The following is a 17,707-nucleotide window of genomic DNA, read 5'->3' as shown; positions in this document are numbered from 1 at the left end:
CAGCGGCCAGACTGACACGTCCGTTCTGTCTCTAGGCCCCCATCTGAAACACCACCATCCCCACCACTACAAGCCTCCTGCAGAAAGATACTGAGCTGCTCTGAGAGCCCGTCTGAACCCTGAGTGAGTGTGGAAGCTGGCACAACCTCCCAAGGACTGGCCGTGCCCACTGGAAGGCATCCGGCCCTTCCTGGAGGACCGCCCGCCTCTGCCTAATAACCGCAGGGCGCTCAACGCTCCGTCTACCCTGGAAAACGCGCCGCGAAAACCAGGGACCCGCAGTGAGCCTTGCGAAGGTGGGGGTGGGGTGGGGGGGACAGGTTCCTGTGACAATGGACGACAGGTAGCCCAGCCCTGTTCCGCTTCTAATTCTTGCCTGCCTGTGTGGTGAAGCTCCTCCAGTGCAGGTCTGAGATGTCCCGGAATTTGCACCAACAAATTCCTCAAAGAAGCCATTTACACACGTAATAGACCTGCCCTATGACGTAAGCATACAGTTACTCACTGAACATTGGAGATTACATTCTTGATTGGATTTGCCAGATCAACAGAAGAGTATCCAGATTTTTACGTCCTAATATTTATTCAGAGATTTCTGAAGATGATTTTTTTTTTTTTACATCACCTGTGGGGTTTTTTTTTCCAACTGAAAAATCTGTAAACCCAAAATATTGCCCATTAGTTTGAACCTAAAATGCTCCAGCTTCAAGCACTCAAGCTTCATTTTAAACAAAGACATAGATAAGTTTGACCTCGAAAGGACAGTTTCTGTTAAGACATGCGCAGCCAGGAGGAGTCAACAATGCTACCCAGAGTCTGCCCTGGAGAAATTGAAACTGTTTTCTGGGGCTTTAATATTTCGTCCTTCGAGAAGTTTTCCTGATACTGTATTTATATTTTCCTTTTTTCCTTAATGGGGAAAACACCTGCTGATTTGCTTTGTTTTGCCACTTTCTTGTATCTTAACACGCTACAAAACCTCTTGCTTGAAATGAAAGAAACCCAACCATCGAATATTTTCAAATCTTTACTGAGATTTTCCCCTTTTCTTAATTAAAGCAAGCTCTTTAGTAGAATATTCTCCATAATGTAGAAAAGGCAGAGGGGGACTCTGGAAGGTAGAGAAGGACAGCTGTTTGCCTTGGACTAACCTACCTTTGCTTTCCAGGTGGCTCAGTGGTAAAGAATCTGCCTGCTAATGCAGGAGATGCAGCTACGGGTTCGATCCCTGGGTTGCAAAGATCTCCTGGAGGAGGAAATGGCAACCCACTCCAGTATTCTTGCCTGGAGAAAATCCCATGGACAGAGGAGCCTGGCGGGCTACAGTCCGTGGGGTTGCAAAGAGTCAGACACAGTTTTACAACTAAACAGGAAACCTTGCTCTACTCCTTCAAATCTATTACATCTTATTTGAAAATTTTATGAAAAATTTAATTGAAAAATTATGAGGCACCATGCTAACACCTCATAGCATGAACTCAACTGAAGACACGGTGTTAGTATATAGCGTTGAGGGGAATGTTGGGGCACCCTTAAACTAGAGATGTTTTAATATATTTTTTGCTTGAAGGGACACCCATGTGTATACACATGTATGTATGTGTGTCTGTATACTTCCGGGTAGGTATACTATATATATGGAGAAGGAAATGGCAACCCACTCCAGTATTCTTGCCTGGAGAATCCCAGGGACGGAGGAGCCTGGTGGGCTGCCATCTATGTGGTTGCACAGAGTCGGACACGACTGAAGCGACTTGGCAGCAGCAGCAGCATACAATATATACATACATGTAAATACACACACACAGACAGACATATATACACGTGGGTAGCTTGAGTATAAGTCGCTGCAAAAATTGTTTTCCCAACTCACCCTTGATGGATGCAACTCTAAAGATCATTCAAGTAATCTGTTTTCCCCATCGGTGTCGATTCTATGAGAAAATGGCGATTTCTCCAAATTAAACATTTGCACGGAAGGGCGTCCTCATCTCATTATCTACACGAGGAACACAGGAAAAGCTCTTGTGTACCTGGGAGCCTGCCCTTTTTCTTCCTTCCCGAAAGCCTGCGGTGGGCGCCCTGGTTGCCAGGGGTTGAATGAGCAGCGAGGGGTTGAATGAGCACCGCGGGGCGAGAACGTGAGGGTCTCGACTCCTCCCCGGAGGCCCAGGCTCTTAAGTGCGGACACTAGGCAGAGAGACGACCCCTGTTATCACACGCACGCCTGTCTCCCCGGAGAACCCCGGGGCCGGTAGGCATGGATCTCTGACGGAACAGATGGAAAAAAACTACTTCCTGCGTCGTCGACGAGCTTGGAAGCTTGAGCAGGTGGGCGGTGCTTTGCAGCCGGCAGGAGGGGCTACGTGGGGATCTCAAGGGTGCAGGCAGCTCATGGGGCTTCGGGCTGTTTCTCTGCAGCTCCTTACGTGGTCTGGGGTGGACTCTGCAACAGAGTGTCCCTGCAGAGTCAGCGCGTTCCCCTTCTGCACGGAGATGGGAGAGCCTTCACGGAGGACGCATGCGCAAACGCAGAGCTCATCTCTGAAACCACGGGTTTCCCCTAGACACTGTTCCCAGCATCTGGATTTTCAAACCCTCAGAATCTCAAAAGGGAAGTCTTCAAATTATTATTGGCTGTGTGTTTATCGTCTATCTTCATTGGTCCTAAATATATCCGTAAGTATTTGTGCCAGCCCATCTTTGTACTGTTGTACAGTTTAAAACGCGGGAGTATATACATAGACGCAAAATATTATTAAATTATTAAATACACTTAATTTTGTAAAATTTAATGACGTTTGTTTTGCCTGGGCCATAGACGTTGAGCAAATACATTTTTAGTTCAGATCAAGGTTCTGAAGCTTCTGTCTTCCTTGAAATACCTGAAGTAGGTCTTATGAGCATTTCATTCTGCTATAATATTTGATACATTTTATTAGTATTATTGGAAGAGAAGACTAGGCAGTAAAAGAAAGCTGAGTTTCCTTTATAAATTTCAATAATATTGAAATGAGCAAAAATATAATTAGTTTTTTGAATTTTTTAAAATTTGCCCTAATAAAGGTCTAAAATTTTATGTTGTTTAATTTTAAAACCAATTTCGTAGCTGATTCTCTGTTTTATTGAAATGAGATGCACTTCTCTGATATGAGAAAAAGTATATTGAGTGACAGTATTTACTCTTTAAAAAAGTCAAGCTCATCAAACATATGAAGTCATCAAATACAAATGCGTAACGTGATATACATCGAGGCTGTGTGCATCTTTTTACTGAGAATATTCACTCCTCGGTGATGGGTTTATTTATCGGGGCTGTCGTCTTGTTGTATGTGGGCTCAGGGAGCAATCTTTATAAACGAATGTGTGCCCTTCACATCATCCAGTGTTATTTTAATATAAAAATGGGAAGGAAATCCAGAAACGAGGGGATAAACATACACTTAGACCCAAGCAGAGACTAACACATTACAAAGCAGTTACTCCCAATAAAATTTTCTTCAAGAGACAGTAATGTTTATGACAGGTAAAATTTCCAGAATCCAAAGTTTACAAACAGATCTCTGTCCTAGAAAGACCTGGAAGAACCCAGAACCCATCTAGAGAACAGAACCCATCCTCCAGCTCAGCACTGCTGAGACTTAGGGCCGCACGGCTCTCTGTTGGTGGGCAGGACCTGCCCTTGGCACTGTGGGGCGTGGAGAGGCACCCCTGGTCTCCACCCACCAGAGGCGAGGCGCACCCCACCCCGGATGTGATGACCACATGCTCTGTTGTCACAGCCCACACCATCTTGGGGTACAGAGTCGCCCCCAGTGACAAATACTGCATCGTAATAATGTTCACCGAATAGAGGAAAACTGCCCTCTGCAAGGCGGAACTGAGTCAACTGGAGTAGGCACACCTGGGAAGTGCTTACACTGGACCTCAAAGCCCTTAGCGGTATCTTTTATCTGCACTGAAGAACCTGATTAAAAGGCTGAGTTTGTGTATCATGCGAGTGCAAAGATTCACTTTGTCCTACTGACCAGGCAGCATCATTTACAATGATGGGAGTCTTACTTAACGCCCTTTCTTACACCATATGTTGTGGGGTTCGTCAGATTCAGTCCTGTGAGTGCAAATATCTCAATCTAAACTTAGGCACACGTGCATATCGTCACCAGAACACAGAGGCTAAATACCCATTGCGTTGTACGTTCATTTACGATAAAAATGCGCAAAGCTGGTGGCCCATGTCTATGGTTTCGCATGGCTAAACTCAGCTTCTCACCTCTCCTGGACACTTGGCAAGTTACACCAATCACAGAGTGACTCACACAGGTCTCTGCAGAGCTGTTAGGACTTTTCCTTGACATAACCATAATGCGCAGATAAGAGAATGGCTACCCTCTCATCCAAACCATGTCCCTTAGACAGATCATTTAAAAGTCAATATTTATTTATGTATGTAATAAAAAATGATTTTGTGTGTCATGTTATTTAGAGAGAAATAATCTTGTAAACAGATGTTGTAAAAAAAAAACACAAAAGCATTGTAAATAGTCTGATCTCTGTCACTCGTTATTTTCATGTTAGAGTCTGTACATACTGACTGATTCCATAATAAAGGACCTTTAAACCTGCTCAGTGGACTAAACTTGTTACTTTCCTGAAAACATACACACACACACACATTTTCTTTTCACTTAGAAAAATGAGCAGTTTCCTATGACGCTGGGGAGACTGAAAAAGCTTCATTCTCCTGTCAGTATGACTAGAACTCAAAGTCTGGTCAAAGATCGAAGGCGGGAGGAGAAGGGGGCGACAGAGGATGGGATGGGTGGATGGCATCATCGACTCAATGGACGTGAGTTGGAGTAAACCCCAGGAGATGGTGATGGACAGGGAGGCCTGGCGTGCTGCCGTCCACGGTGTCACAGACAGTCAGACACAACTGAAGGACTGAACAACAACAAACAAAAATGCAACAAGGCAGCTCGTCGTCCTGCACAGAATGTTTTGGACTATTGACGGAGATCACTGCATCACGGTTTTCACTCTGTTTACAAGCATGACTCTCAATGGTTTTGGTGGCATTTTCCATCCATTGGTCCACGGGCTTAAACAACTGTCCCCCTCCACCACCCCCGACCCCAGGAGCTGTCCATAAAATGCTACTAGATACATGTTGTGCTCATAAGCTTTCAGCCACAGCCCTTGGTTCTCAACAGCAGTCACTGCAGGCAGTGGGGGGCGGGGGGCGAGGAATCCCCTCCCCAGCAGAGGGTTGTGCAGACCCTCACACCGGGTGGGCGCTGTGCCCACGGGCATCTCCACCTGTGACTTAGGAGGATACTACTCCATAAACCACCCGAAGAAGGTGGTCCATCTGAAAGCTGAGATGAGTTCTGTCTCCATCAAATCACCTTATTTCTCTACGCATTCACCAGGCAGGAATGTCCTTAAAGTTTCTGCTGCTGCGTGGTCCTGCTATATGGGTGAGATATTGGCTATGAGGGCAGTCCCAGGTCTTCAAGGGCTGCTTCTTCTAGGAGAAGGCGACTAGACAACTGGAGAGGGTGAGAAACCCGAGGAGGAAAAGAAAGCAGAGCGTTGGGTGAGGGAGAGGCTGTGGGGTCCTGACTTTCATGTTCTTAGGCAGGATCACCGTGGGCTGAGACCCCCACGGTGAAGAAGCTGGTGGCTACCCAAGGGATGGATGTGGGGCGCCCACAGGGAGACACGGGACCTCTGAGGTGTGAGCCTGGGCTTCCTGAGTGACATCCAGAGCCAGCTATCTTTCCTCCTGTTGTTTTCTGATCTCTCCTTGAAAAAATGATGGGATTTTCCTGACAAAAAAAATCAAACATTTGTGTTGTGTTTATAATCAGAAGCGGCTGCATGTAGAGAGACCGTGCTGGTCAGTGGCCCAGTAAATTCTCAAACAATGGTGATGGACTCTTTTTTTAAAAAAATACATGAGCCACACCTAAGAATCTGGACACACAAGGTACACTGTCGCCTGACTACGTTTTTGTGAACTTTCTAGAACAGCAAAGTCCGTGGAAGCAGAAAACACCTGGGTTAGCTGCCGGGGACTGGAGGGGGGACCGGGTGGGAAGTGCTTCATGGGGACAGCGTTCACGTCTGGAGGCGATGACAAGGTTTTGCAACTTTATAGAGGGGATGGTTGTGCGTTTTGAACAGGAACTGAATGCCACTGAATTACACTCTTTAAAAATGGTCCAGTTCATGCGACGCAAGCCTTCACTAGGAGAAACATATAGGCAACACCACGTAATTTCCAAATACAACAGAGGTTAAATATCACAACCCAGCGTGAGTACAAATACAACTTATTTGCAGAACGAATTATCCATCTGACTTTCAAATGAAAAGCAAGCAGAAATCCCACTGAGGAAATAATGTCCCTGGCCAGGAGGGTGTGCTGGGTCTCAGTCCCACTCCTGGTACCCCAAATCCAGGCCCGGGCAGTGCCCCTCCTGATGGCGGCCCTGCTGCTGAGCCCCCACACCAGCTGCCTGAGTCACTCTCAACATTGAGGCTTCACCCCCGAGGAACCCCATTTCAACCCCATCACGTCCTCCAGTCCATGATGACACCATTCCCCAGACCCGTTTTCCATGCTGGCCCTGAGCTCCACGTGCCGGCAGCTGCATTGCTCCTCCATGTGGGCTCCACCTTCCCTGCTTCCAGCCACTCCCACCAACATCAGAGGGACTGTGCACTCAGCTCTGAGGTGACTGTGGGCTCAGAGCTCAGGCCCAAGACATTCAGCTGATGTCTCTCAGAAACCCCACAGGCCACAAGGTGGGGCGGGGGAATGGTGGGTGTCAAGATCTATTCAGAGTCCTAAGAAAGGGAAAATGTCTGCAATCTAGGATAGTCTACCCAGCAAGATTATCATTCAGAATGGGAGAGAGAGAAAAGAATTTCTCAGTGGAGCAAAAAAAAAAAAAAAAATCTCCAAGAAGACAGCAATACTCAACCTATCTTAAAAGGAAAACAAATAGAAAGTTCTTCTCTACACAGAAAAAGGGAGCAAGAATCCATAGGGAAGAGAAAAATCAACAGTAGGGAAAGCAAACACACGAGAAAGGCATGACAGTCACCTAAATAAGCCACTGCATAGAGTATACGACGGAAGAAAGACAGTCTCTTCAGCCAGTGGTGCTGGGAAAGCCAGACAGATGCATGTAAATCAAAGAAGTTAGAACACTTACTCACATCATGTGCTGTGTGCTCAGTCTCTTCAGTCGTGTTCAACCCTTTGTGACCCCGTGGATTATAGCCCGCCAGGCTCCTCTGTCCATGGGATTCTCCAGGCAAGATTACTGGAGTGGGTTGCCATTTCCTCCTCCGGGGGGATCTTCCCGACCCAGGGATCGAACCTGAGGCTCCTGCATTGCAGGTGGATTCTTTACCACTAGCAGCACCTGGGGAGCCATTGTCACATCATACACAAAGATAAACTCAAAACCTTTTAAAGACCTAAATATAGGACGTGATACCCTTCAACTCCTAGAGAAGACCATAGGCAAAACATTCTCATACATAAGTCGTAGCAGCACGTTCTTAGCTCAGTCTTCCAAGATAGAAGAAGTAAAAGCAATAATACACAAATGGGACCTAATCAAACCAAATTTTGCACAGCTAAGGAAACCACAAACAAAACGAAAAGACAACTTACACAACAGGAGGGAATATTTGTAAACGAAGAGAATGACAAGGGATTAATCTCCAAAATACACAAACAGCTCACGATTCAACAAGAAACAAAAATACCCAATTAAAAAAATGGGTAGAACACCTACATAGACGTTTCTCAAAAATGTCCGTTGGCCATACAGATGGCCATACAATAGGCATGTAAAAAGATGCTCAACATCACTATGTATTAGAGAATTGCAAATAAAACCTACAGTGAGGTACCACCTCACACTGGTCAGAATGGCCAGCATTAAAAAGTCTACGCATAACAAATGCTGGAGAGGATGTGGACAAAAGGGAACCCTCCTACACTGTTGGTGGGAATGTAAGTTGGTGTAGCCATTACGGAGAACAGTATGGAAGTTCCTTAAAAAACTAAAAATAGAGCTACCATACGATCCAGCAATCGCACTGCTCGGCAAGTATCTGGAAAGAAATGAAACTTCTAATTCAAAAAGATACATGGACCTCAATGTTCACGGCAGCACTGTTTACAACAGTCAAGACACGGAAACAACCCAAGTGCCCGTCGGCAGACAACTGATTTAAGATGTGATACATGTCAATATATATGTGTTCAGTTCAGTTCAGTTGCTCAGTCGTGTCCGACTCTTTGCGACCCCATGAACTGCAGCATGCCAGGCCTCCCTGTCCATCACCAACTCCCGGAGTCCACCCAAACCCATGTCCACTGAGTCAATGATGCCATCCAACCATCTCATCTTCTGTCATTCCCTTCTCCTCCCACCCTCAATCTTTCCCAGCATCAGGGTCTTTTCAAATGAATCAGGTCTCTGCATCAGCATCAGTACTTACAATGAATACTCAGAGTTGATTTCCTTTAGGATGGATTGCTTGGATCTCCTTGCAGTCCAAGGGACTATCAAGAGTCTTCTCCAATATCACAGTTCAAAAGCATTAATTCTTTGGTGCTCAGCTTTCTTTATAGTCCAACTCTCACATCCATACATGACCACTGGAAAAACCATAGCCTTGACTAGACGGACCTTTGTTGGCAAAGTAATGTCTCTGCTTTTGAATATGCTGTCTAGGTTGGTCATAACTTTCCTTCCAAGGAGTAAGGGTCTTTTAATTTCATGGCTGCAGTCACCATCTGCAGTGATTTTGGAGCCCAGAAAAATAAAGTTAGCCACTGTTTCCCCATCTATTTCCCATGAAGTCATGGGACCAGATGCCATGATCTTCGTTTTCTGAATGTTGAGCTTTAAGCCAACTTTTTCACTCTCCACTTTCACTTTCATCAAGAGGCTTTTTAGTTCCTCTTCACTTTCTGCCATCAGGGTGGTGTCATCTGCAAATCTGAAGTTATTGATATCTCTCCCAGCAATCTTGATTCCAGCTTGTGCTTCCTCCAGCCCAGCGTTTCTCATGATGTACTCTGCATACAAGTTAAATAAGCAGGGTGACATTATATAGCTTTGATGTACTCCTTTTCCTATTTGAAACCAGTCTGTTGTTCCATGTCCAGTTCTAACCATTGCTTCCTGACCTTCATACAGGTTTCTCAAGAGGCAAGTCAGGTGGTCTGGTATTCCCATCTCTTTCTGAATTTTCCACAGTTTATTGTGATCCACACAGTCAGTGGCTTTAACAGATACCTCTTCCCTTTGGTAAGTACAGTATATAAAATAGACAAGCATCAAGGAGCTACTGTATAGCACACTTGGGCAAACTCCAGGAGATAGTGAAGGACAGGAAGGCATGACATGCTACCGTCTGCAAGGTTGCAAAGAGTCAGACACAACTGACCCAACAACAACAACAGGGAATGATAATTTCTTGGAATCACCTGCAATGCTAATTAATCTGAAACAATATATATACATAGGTCATGAAATTACTTTGATGTACACCTGAAACTAACACAATACTGCAAATCGACTACAGTTCAACCGTAAGAACAAATAGTCAAGACAGGTCACTGCCCGAGAACCTCATCTGGGTTTTCCCCCCAGCGGTAACGTTGTTCAAACAAATTACAGGACAGAGTCATAACCAGAAACCTGCCATCAACACCACCCAGAGAGCTTAGTCAGATGATTCACATGTCCCTGGATTTACACACACATGCGTGTGTCTCTATTTAGTTCTACGTGATTTTACCACATGTATATACATGCCACTGGGTTTTTTTTTTTTTTTGTCTTTTCATACTGTGCATGGGGTTGCTCCTTGGAAGAAAAACTATGACAAACCTAGACAGCGCCATTAAAAAAGTAGAGATATCACTTTGCTGACAAAGGTCCATATAGTCAAAACCATGGTTTTTTCCAGTAGCTGGGTATGGGTGTAAGAGTTGGACCATAAAGAAAGCTGAGTGATGAAGAACTGATGTTTTCGAACTGTGGTGCTGGAGAAGACTTGAGAGTCCCTTGGACTGCAAGGAGATCCAACCAGTCCATCCTAAAGGAAATCAGTCCTGAATATTCATTGGAAGGACTGATGCGGAAGCTGAAACTCCAATCCTTTGGCTACCTGATGCAAAGAACCAACTCATTGGAAAAGACCCCAATGTTGGGAAAGATTGAAGGCAGGAGGAGAAGGGGATGACAGAGGATGAGATGGTTGGATGGCATCACCGACTCAGTGGACATGAGTTTAAGCAAGCTCTGGGAGATGGTGATGGACAGGGAAGCCTGGCGTGCTGCAGTCCATGGGGTTGCAAAGAGTTAGACACGACTAAGCAACTGAACAGCACTGTTTTCTAAGCAAAAGAACATCTAAACCACAATTAGTTAAATTCACTTTAAGGAAGTATTGTGTATTTTTGCAATTTCCCTCAAGCTGGATGCCATCTGTTGCATAACGGTGTTAACTTCAACGCTATCGAAACAATCAGTTCATTAAGCATTTGACAGTATCTTGAATTTCAGGCTATGACTTGTTTTCCTAAAGCTGCATGCCTACCACCAGTTCTGGCTATAAAGCTCTGTCTTGTCCAGTGAAACTAAACCTATGTGTAAATAAAATCCACAGATCTGAAAACTCATTTCACGGATTGAGAGGAATGTATGTGCATATTTATGGTCGAGATGTGGGTTTTAGGGAGGGTTAAAAAAAAAAAGGAAACAGTGATATTTGTTCCTGTGTAGAAAGTCAGACCTTGTCCAAAGTAGTAAACACTCTGTTGTTTCAGATTAACATAACGCTGAGAGATGAATTTTGAATAACTGCCTCCAGTTGATATCAACCTCACTTCACTCCAGATGCTTTCAAAACTCACTGCAGGTTAGATCCTGGGGGAGACCTCGCTAGAGTCCTCTGGCACCTTCAGGTCTAGAGTGAAAGAATGGACATCAGATTTGTGTTCAAGGGTCCCTGGGGGTCTTGCCTGGGGGTCCAGTGGTTAAGACTCCAGGCTTTTACTGCAGGGCACATGGGTTTGATCCCTGGTCAGGGAACTAAGATCCCCACCTTCCACACAACAAGGCCAAATGTAAATAAATGAATAAGTAAATTAAGGGTCCCGGGATAATTCTAAGATGGACCCACGGTGAGAACCTGTCCTGCAGACCCTGTTACCTGTTACAAACATCCTGGTCGTGGAGCTGAAGAAGTTAAAAGTCTCAGGAAAAAGCACTAAACTAGGAGTGCACCAGAGTTGCTTTCTTGCCCCACTTTTACCCCAGAGTAAATTATGCACAAAGACTCCGCCGCCCACCTCAGCGTGGGTGCAGCTATACAGCTGCGTAGATGGATGTGGGCATTGCTATATGCAGACATCTCTCATTCTGTGTTTGGGGTGTCATTGCAAATTTACTGTGGGAAACACTAATAAAACACAGGGTAGTCAGATACAGTTTGGAATATTCTAGGGTGTATGGGCTTCCCAAGAGGCTCAGTGGTAAAAAACCCACCTGCCATGCGGGAGACCTGGGTTCCATCCCTGGGTCGGGAAGATCCCCTGGAGGAGGAAATGGCAACCCACTCCAGTATTCTGGCCTGGAGAAATCCCATGGACAGCGGAGCCTGGCAGGCTACATACAGCTCCCAGAGTCGCAAGAGTCCGATACAAACAGCAACGGGGTGTGAGTTAGGAGAAACTGCCTGTTTTTCCTAGCTGCTGTGAAAGAGCTTTCAGACAGGCAGCTTGGAGTGATTTAAATGCAATCTCAGGAGCCAATTAGGATGGAGCAGGGAGGCCTACCTACAGCACCAGCTCGTGTGTGACCCTGACTCGATGCTGACTGACCTTCTCAACCCTGGTATCGCCCTCCCCATCTCAAACAACATCCCATCACAGGCAATTAGGTTCATTATGTATAATGGAAACCATGCTTCATTCCTGTGTTGATTCAACCCGCCTGGAACTGCCCCGGCGTGATCCGAAGACCACCCCCTCCCCCGCCCCACTTTGTATTTTCGTGAGCGGGCTAAGTCACTTCAGTCGTGTCTGACTCTTTTGCGACCCGAGGGACTGCAGCTCACCAGGCTCCTCTATCCGTGGGGATTGTCCAGGCAAGAATACCGGAGTGGGTTACCAAGCCCTCCACAGGGAGATCGTCCCGACCTAGGTATCAAACCCGTGTCTCATTAAGTCTCCTGCATTGGCATACAGGTTCTTGACCACTAGCGCCACCTGGGAAGCCCTTGCATTTTAGAGACACAACTCCTGGAATCAACCCCAGAGCTAAGACAGCACCAAAGATAATGTGTTTGGCTAAAGGTGCTGTTTGCATTAACTCATTCATTTCCAGAAGCATCCTTGGGGGAGGGGGCAAGGGGAGCAGGGAGCATCTTACAGCTCAGAAGTACAAGTGAGAAACCAAGTCAGTGGCTCAGATCAGGTAGTGGGGGAATCCCAGAGTCTGAAAATGAAGCCACGCCTCCAGCATCAAGGCAGCCTCCTCGCCGGGAAGCACAGATGCTCAGAGTTAGCCGCTGCAAGAAACCCCAGGAACCACTGACCAGTGACACGAAGCATACCTGTGCCCTCTTAATTGTCAGATTCGCCTCCACTGCCTCCCTCCTAAATGTCAGGGTGTGACTCTGGTTCTTGGCGTGTCAGGAGGTGATCACACCCTGTCACCCCAACCCCGCCACAGCCCCATCTATCAACCTATGCCTCAGGCTCACCCAGGGATCCCAGGAACTGTTCTAGACCCAAGCCCTGGCCCGGTTCTGTTCCCACGGCAGGAAAGGCCCATTTTGGCCCCCGCAGAGCCACCAGGGACCTTTGTCCCCCTGTGTTCACGGGTGCTGGACTGTCCTCTGGAGCCAAACATGGCTGTTCACCCAGTTGCTGACAAGCCAGCACCTGTAAAAAGCAAAAGCAAACCCTGCAGGCTGGGGGGCAGACAAGGTGTGCAAGAGTCACACAGGGTGCAGGTTCTCTGTTCTGCCCATGGACTGGGCACCGTGAACTGGGCAACTGCAGCCCCTCTGACATGAGGTCAGCAGAAATCTGCACAGACTCCACAGCAGCTGGCACAAAATCCCAAGTAACCCTCAGGACATGTCGCATACCTGGGACAGGGCACACCCCATCTTCTTGGCACTCAGTGAGGACTCAATATAAGGCTGAATGTTATGAATCAATACACCTTTTATGTGTGTGTGTGTGTGTGTACAATACTGCGTTAGTTTCTGGTGTAGAGTTACTCAGTTGTCTTTAGGCTCTTTTTCAGATTCTTTTCCCTTCAATTCAGTTCAGTTCAGTCGCTCAGTCATGTCCAACTCTTTGCGACCCCATGAATCGCAGCATGCCAGGCCTCCCTGTCCATCACCAACTCCCGGAGTTCACTCAGACTCACGTCCATTGAGTCAGTGATGCCATCCAGCCATCTCATCCTCTGTCATCCCCTTCTCCTCCTGCCCCCAATCCCTCCCAGCATCAGAGTCTTTTCCAATGAATCAACTCTTCACATGAGGTGGCCAAAGTACTGGACTTTCAGCTTTAGCATCATTCCTTCCAAAGAAATCCCAGGGCTGATCTCTTTCAGAATGGACTGGTTGGATCTCCTTGCAGTCCAAGGGACTCAAGAGTCTTCTCCAACACCACAGTTCAAAAGCATCAATTTCCCTTACAGGTTATTAAAAATTACTGAGCATAGTTGCATGTGCTATGTGGTAGGTTCTTGGTGTTTTTTTTACATAAATGGCAACCCACTCCAGCATTCTTGCCTGGAGAATATCCATGGACAGAGGAGCCTGGTGGGCTATAGACCGCTCAGTCCTGTCCGACTCTCTGCAACCCCATGGACTGTAGCCCACCAGGCTCCTCTGTCCATGGGATTCTCCAGGTGAGAATACTGGAGTGAGCAGGCAGTCCCTTCTCCAGAGGATCTTCCTGACCCAGGGATCAAACCCAGGTCTCCTGCAATTGCAGGCAGATTCTGTTCTGTCTGAGCCACCAGGGAAATGTGTATATGTTAATCCCCACCTCCTTTTTAATCTTTCTCCCCACTCCCAACCTTCCCCCTCTGGTAACCATAAGTTTGTTTTCTAAGAGTCTGTGAGTCTCACTCTCTTTTGTAAATAAGCTCCTTTGCATCTTGATTCTGTAATCCCACTCCGGGGCGTGTGTCTGGAGAAAAGCATAACTTGAAAAGATACATGTACCCCACAGTACACTGCAGCGGTGTTTATAATAGTCAGAACATGGGAGGAAACTTTGTCTATTGAGAGATGAATGGATAAAGAAGATAACACACACACACACACACAGTGAAATACTGCTCAGCCACAAAAAAGAATGACATCATGCCATTCACAACAACATGGACGGACTCAGAGATTATGATACTAAGTGAGGTAAGTCAAAAGAGAAATATCATATGATGGTGCTTACATGTGGAATCTAAAAAAGAAAAACACTCAATACATCTTCAGTTCAGTTCAGTCGCTCAGTCGTGTCCTACTCTTTGTGACCCCATGAATCGCAGCACGCAGTCACCCTCTTAACTCTTTAGGTAGAAACACAATATTAATAAAAGGAAGTTCTAGTACTTTCTACACCCAAATCAATTATCTTATGAACTTCACCCTATGTTAGACAACACCACTGGAGTTCAGCCAAACTGCGACTGCTGGTGGAATGATGCCAGGGAGGGCTTTTATAAAAGCTCCCTGGCATTTTTCAGTTCATTTCGTACATCAGTTCTGGCCTGCAGGGGGGGAAGGGCACTTCTTGGGGTACAGAGAAAGGAAGTGCCTGAGGGTAACATCACCGTTTCCACAGACTATACCGACTCTGGTGTGAGGACACGAACGCTGTCCAGTGCTGCCCACGTTCTGCTTACCCAATCCTCGAGCCCATTCTCCAAGGAAACTTAGCATTTTAAGAAACGTTTGTGGGGACTTCCCTGGTGTTCTGGTGGTGAAGAATCTGCCTGCCAATGCAGGGGACATGGATTTGACCCCTGGTCTGGGAATATCCCACATTCTGTGGAGCAACTAAGCCCGCATGTCACAACTACTGAGCCTACGAGCCGCAAGTCCTAAAGGGCAAGCACCTAGGGCCTGTGCCCTGCAACAAGAGAGGCCACCACAATGAGAAGTCCATGCCTTGCAACCAAGAGGAGAGTGGCCCCCATCCATTGCAACTGGAGAAAGCCCACACACAGCACCAAAGACGCAGCCCAGCCATCAATTTAAAAAGAAAGATACAATTGCGTAATGAATGAATGAATGAATCAATGACTCCCGAACAGATAAAAAGTGTCACCTGAATTCTTCTAGAATCTGAACGGGGCACTCTAGCTTTCAAGATGGTGGCCACTCACATTTGCCCTTGTCTGGTAATCATGGGCAAATTTACGTGTCTCCTTGATCATCCTAAGGGAGCTCAGTCCTGGGTGTTCATTGGAAGGACTGATGTTGAAGCCGAAACTCCAATATTTTGGCCACCTGATGCGAAGAGCTGACTCATTGGAAAAGACTCTGATGCTGGGAGGGATTGGGGGCAGGAGGAGAAGGGGACGACAGAGCATGAGATGGCTGGATGGCATCACCGACTTGATGGACATGAGTCTGAGTGAACTCCGGGAGTTGGTGATGGACAGGGAGGCCTGGCGTGCTGCAGTTCATGCGGTCACAAAGAGTCAGACATGACTGAGCGACTGAACTGAACTGAACTGATCTGACAGTCAAACACACCTGATGGTAGCAAAAAGCAGTGTTACATTCAGAAAGTTTTGTTTCCTCCTTCATCTTTACCTCTTTCTTTTTTTAAACCTATATACTGAACTACTATGGATTCCTTGTTAAAGATAAATACATCTTCGTAATAATTTAAGGAGACCAAGTAGAGAATTACTTAAAAGCTGGCTTAAAACTGTACTTTCCAAGAACTAAGATCATGGCATCCGGTCCCATCACTTCATGGCAAATAGATGGAGAAAAAATGGAAACGGTCACAGACCTTATTTTCTTGGGCTCCAAAATCACTGCAGACAGTGACTGTAGCCATGAAATTAAAAGACGCTTGCTCCTTGGAAGAAAAGCTATGACAAACCTAGACAGCATATTAAAAAGCAGAGACATTACTTTGTCCACAAAGGTCCGTCTAGTCAAAGCTATGGTTTTTCCAGTACTCATGTATGGATGTCAGAGTTGGACTATAAAGAAAGCTGAGCACTGAAGAATGGATGCTTTTGAACTGTGGTGTTGGACAAGACTCTTGAGAGTCCCTTGGACTGCAAGGAGATCCAACTGTTCCATCCTAAAGGAAATCAACCCTGAATATTCACTGGAAGGACTGATGCTGAAGCCAAAGCTCCAATACTTTGGGCACTTGATGCAAAGAGCCGACTCATTGGAAAAGACCCTGCTGCAGGGAAAGATTGAAGGCAGGAGGAGAAGGGGACGACAGAGGATGAGATGGTTGGATGGCATCACCCACTCGATGGACACGAGTTTGAGCAAACTCCGGGAGACGGTGATGGACATGGAGGCCTGGCATGCTGTAGTCCCTGGGGTCGCAAAGAGACAGGATTGAGTGACTGAAGAACAACAAACAGAGACTTAAGGATGAGAGGGGGACTTCCCTGGAAGTCCAGTGGTTGAGACTTTGCCTTCCAATGCAGGGGGCATGGCTTTGATCCCTGGTTGGGGGACTACGCTCCCATATTACATGGAGTGCAGCCAAAATGTAAAAAATGCATAAAGAAAAAAAAAAAAGAATCAAAGATGGGAACCAACACTGACCTGGCCAGTGTGGAACTGGTACCAAGTCTACTAAGTCTACTAAGCAACAGCTGCAGAACTCTAATTCTCACCAGAACCCAGGGATGCCACAGGAAGCCACGAACAAAAGTCAAGCTACCTTGAAGGGGTATAGAACGTGTTTGCGAGGTCCAGCCAAAGATCAAGAGACACACTACGGGGAAGACTGAAGGGAGCTGACTCTGAACAATACAGGCTGACTTCTTTTTCCCCGTTGTTCATAAAGGAGCAGAGAAAGATCACGTTTTTTTTAACCACAATTACATTTGGCAGGGGAAGGTTTTGACCGATGCTAGATGAAAACGGAGGGAGGGAAAATGTTGCTTCTTGGGGAAAATGTGCCCTTTTCCATCAGGGGCATGTTTATTCAAGTGGTATCTGTTTATCCCAGTAAGTTTTTGTATCTACTGTTGAGTTAAAAAAAAAAGAAGCAATGTTGATACCTGTTTTGAATGAAGGACTCCATGTTTTCCATTTAACACTGGAAACCCAAGGACAGGTTTGAAATGTCTTTAGACATGGTTGTTACTTGTCTTAAGTAGGAATAAATTCTAGTTACTTTTCCCCTGAAAGTGCTTTAGGTCTTAACTATAGATAATTTTGAAGCAACGACAGAGCTGGTTGCGAACTATTCAACAAAACGCAAAGCTTGGAATTACCAGCCAAGTCAATTTACAGCTGAAACAAACCTCCCAAACAATAACGCTCTTCCTCCAGCTTTTATGAAAGGAGAATGCTGATGACTTACTCTAGGCTCCTGCAAAGTTCAGTTGAATTTCTCACAGCAGCACGCCTACCGATGCAAGCT

The 17,707-nt window shown here is 46.2% G+C and overlaps 2 protein-coding genes across 6 annotated transcripts in view; one reads left to right on the top strand and one right to left on the bottom strand.

Moving 5' to 3' along the window:
• Window positions 1–4,626, top strand: part of ANOS1 (anosmin 1) — a 209,473-nt gene extending 204,847 nt beyond the window's left edge. The window contains exons 14-15 of one of the 2 annotated variants that reach the window (XR_015158983.1): window positions 36–2,331; window positions 2,422–4,626. Coding sequence is in view for 1 of the 2 variants with exons in the window: in XM_086387829.1 (XP_086243955.1) it covers window positions 36–94 (59 nt within the window). In the remaining variant the exon portion in view is untranslated. Of the gene's footprint in view, window positions 1–35 lie in introns of both variants that reach the window. The other variant, XM_086387829.1, reaches the window with a different exon arrangement.
• The window catches only part of LOC147339722 (uncharacterized), a 496,256-nt gene that overhangs the window by 17,758 nt on the left and 460,791 nt on the right, over window positions 1–17,707 (bottom strand). The window lies entirely within an intron of this gene.

This window comes from Bos grunniens, chromosome X (assembly GCF_055505025.1).
Source record: "Bos grunniens cultivar Pamir isolate PY7600 chromosome X, Bosgru_T2T1.0, whole genome shotgun sequence".
Lineage (NCBI taxonomy): Eukaryota > Metazoa > Chordata > Mammalia > Artiodactyla > Bovidae > Bos > Bos grunniens.
The sequence above is the reverse complement of the archived record's forward strand: the minus strand, read 5'-3'. Positions and strand labels throughout refer to the sequence as shown.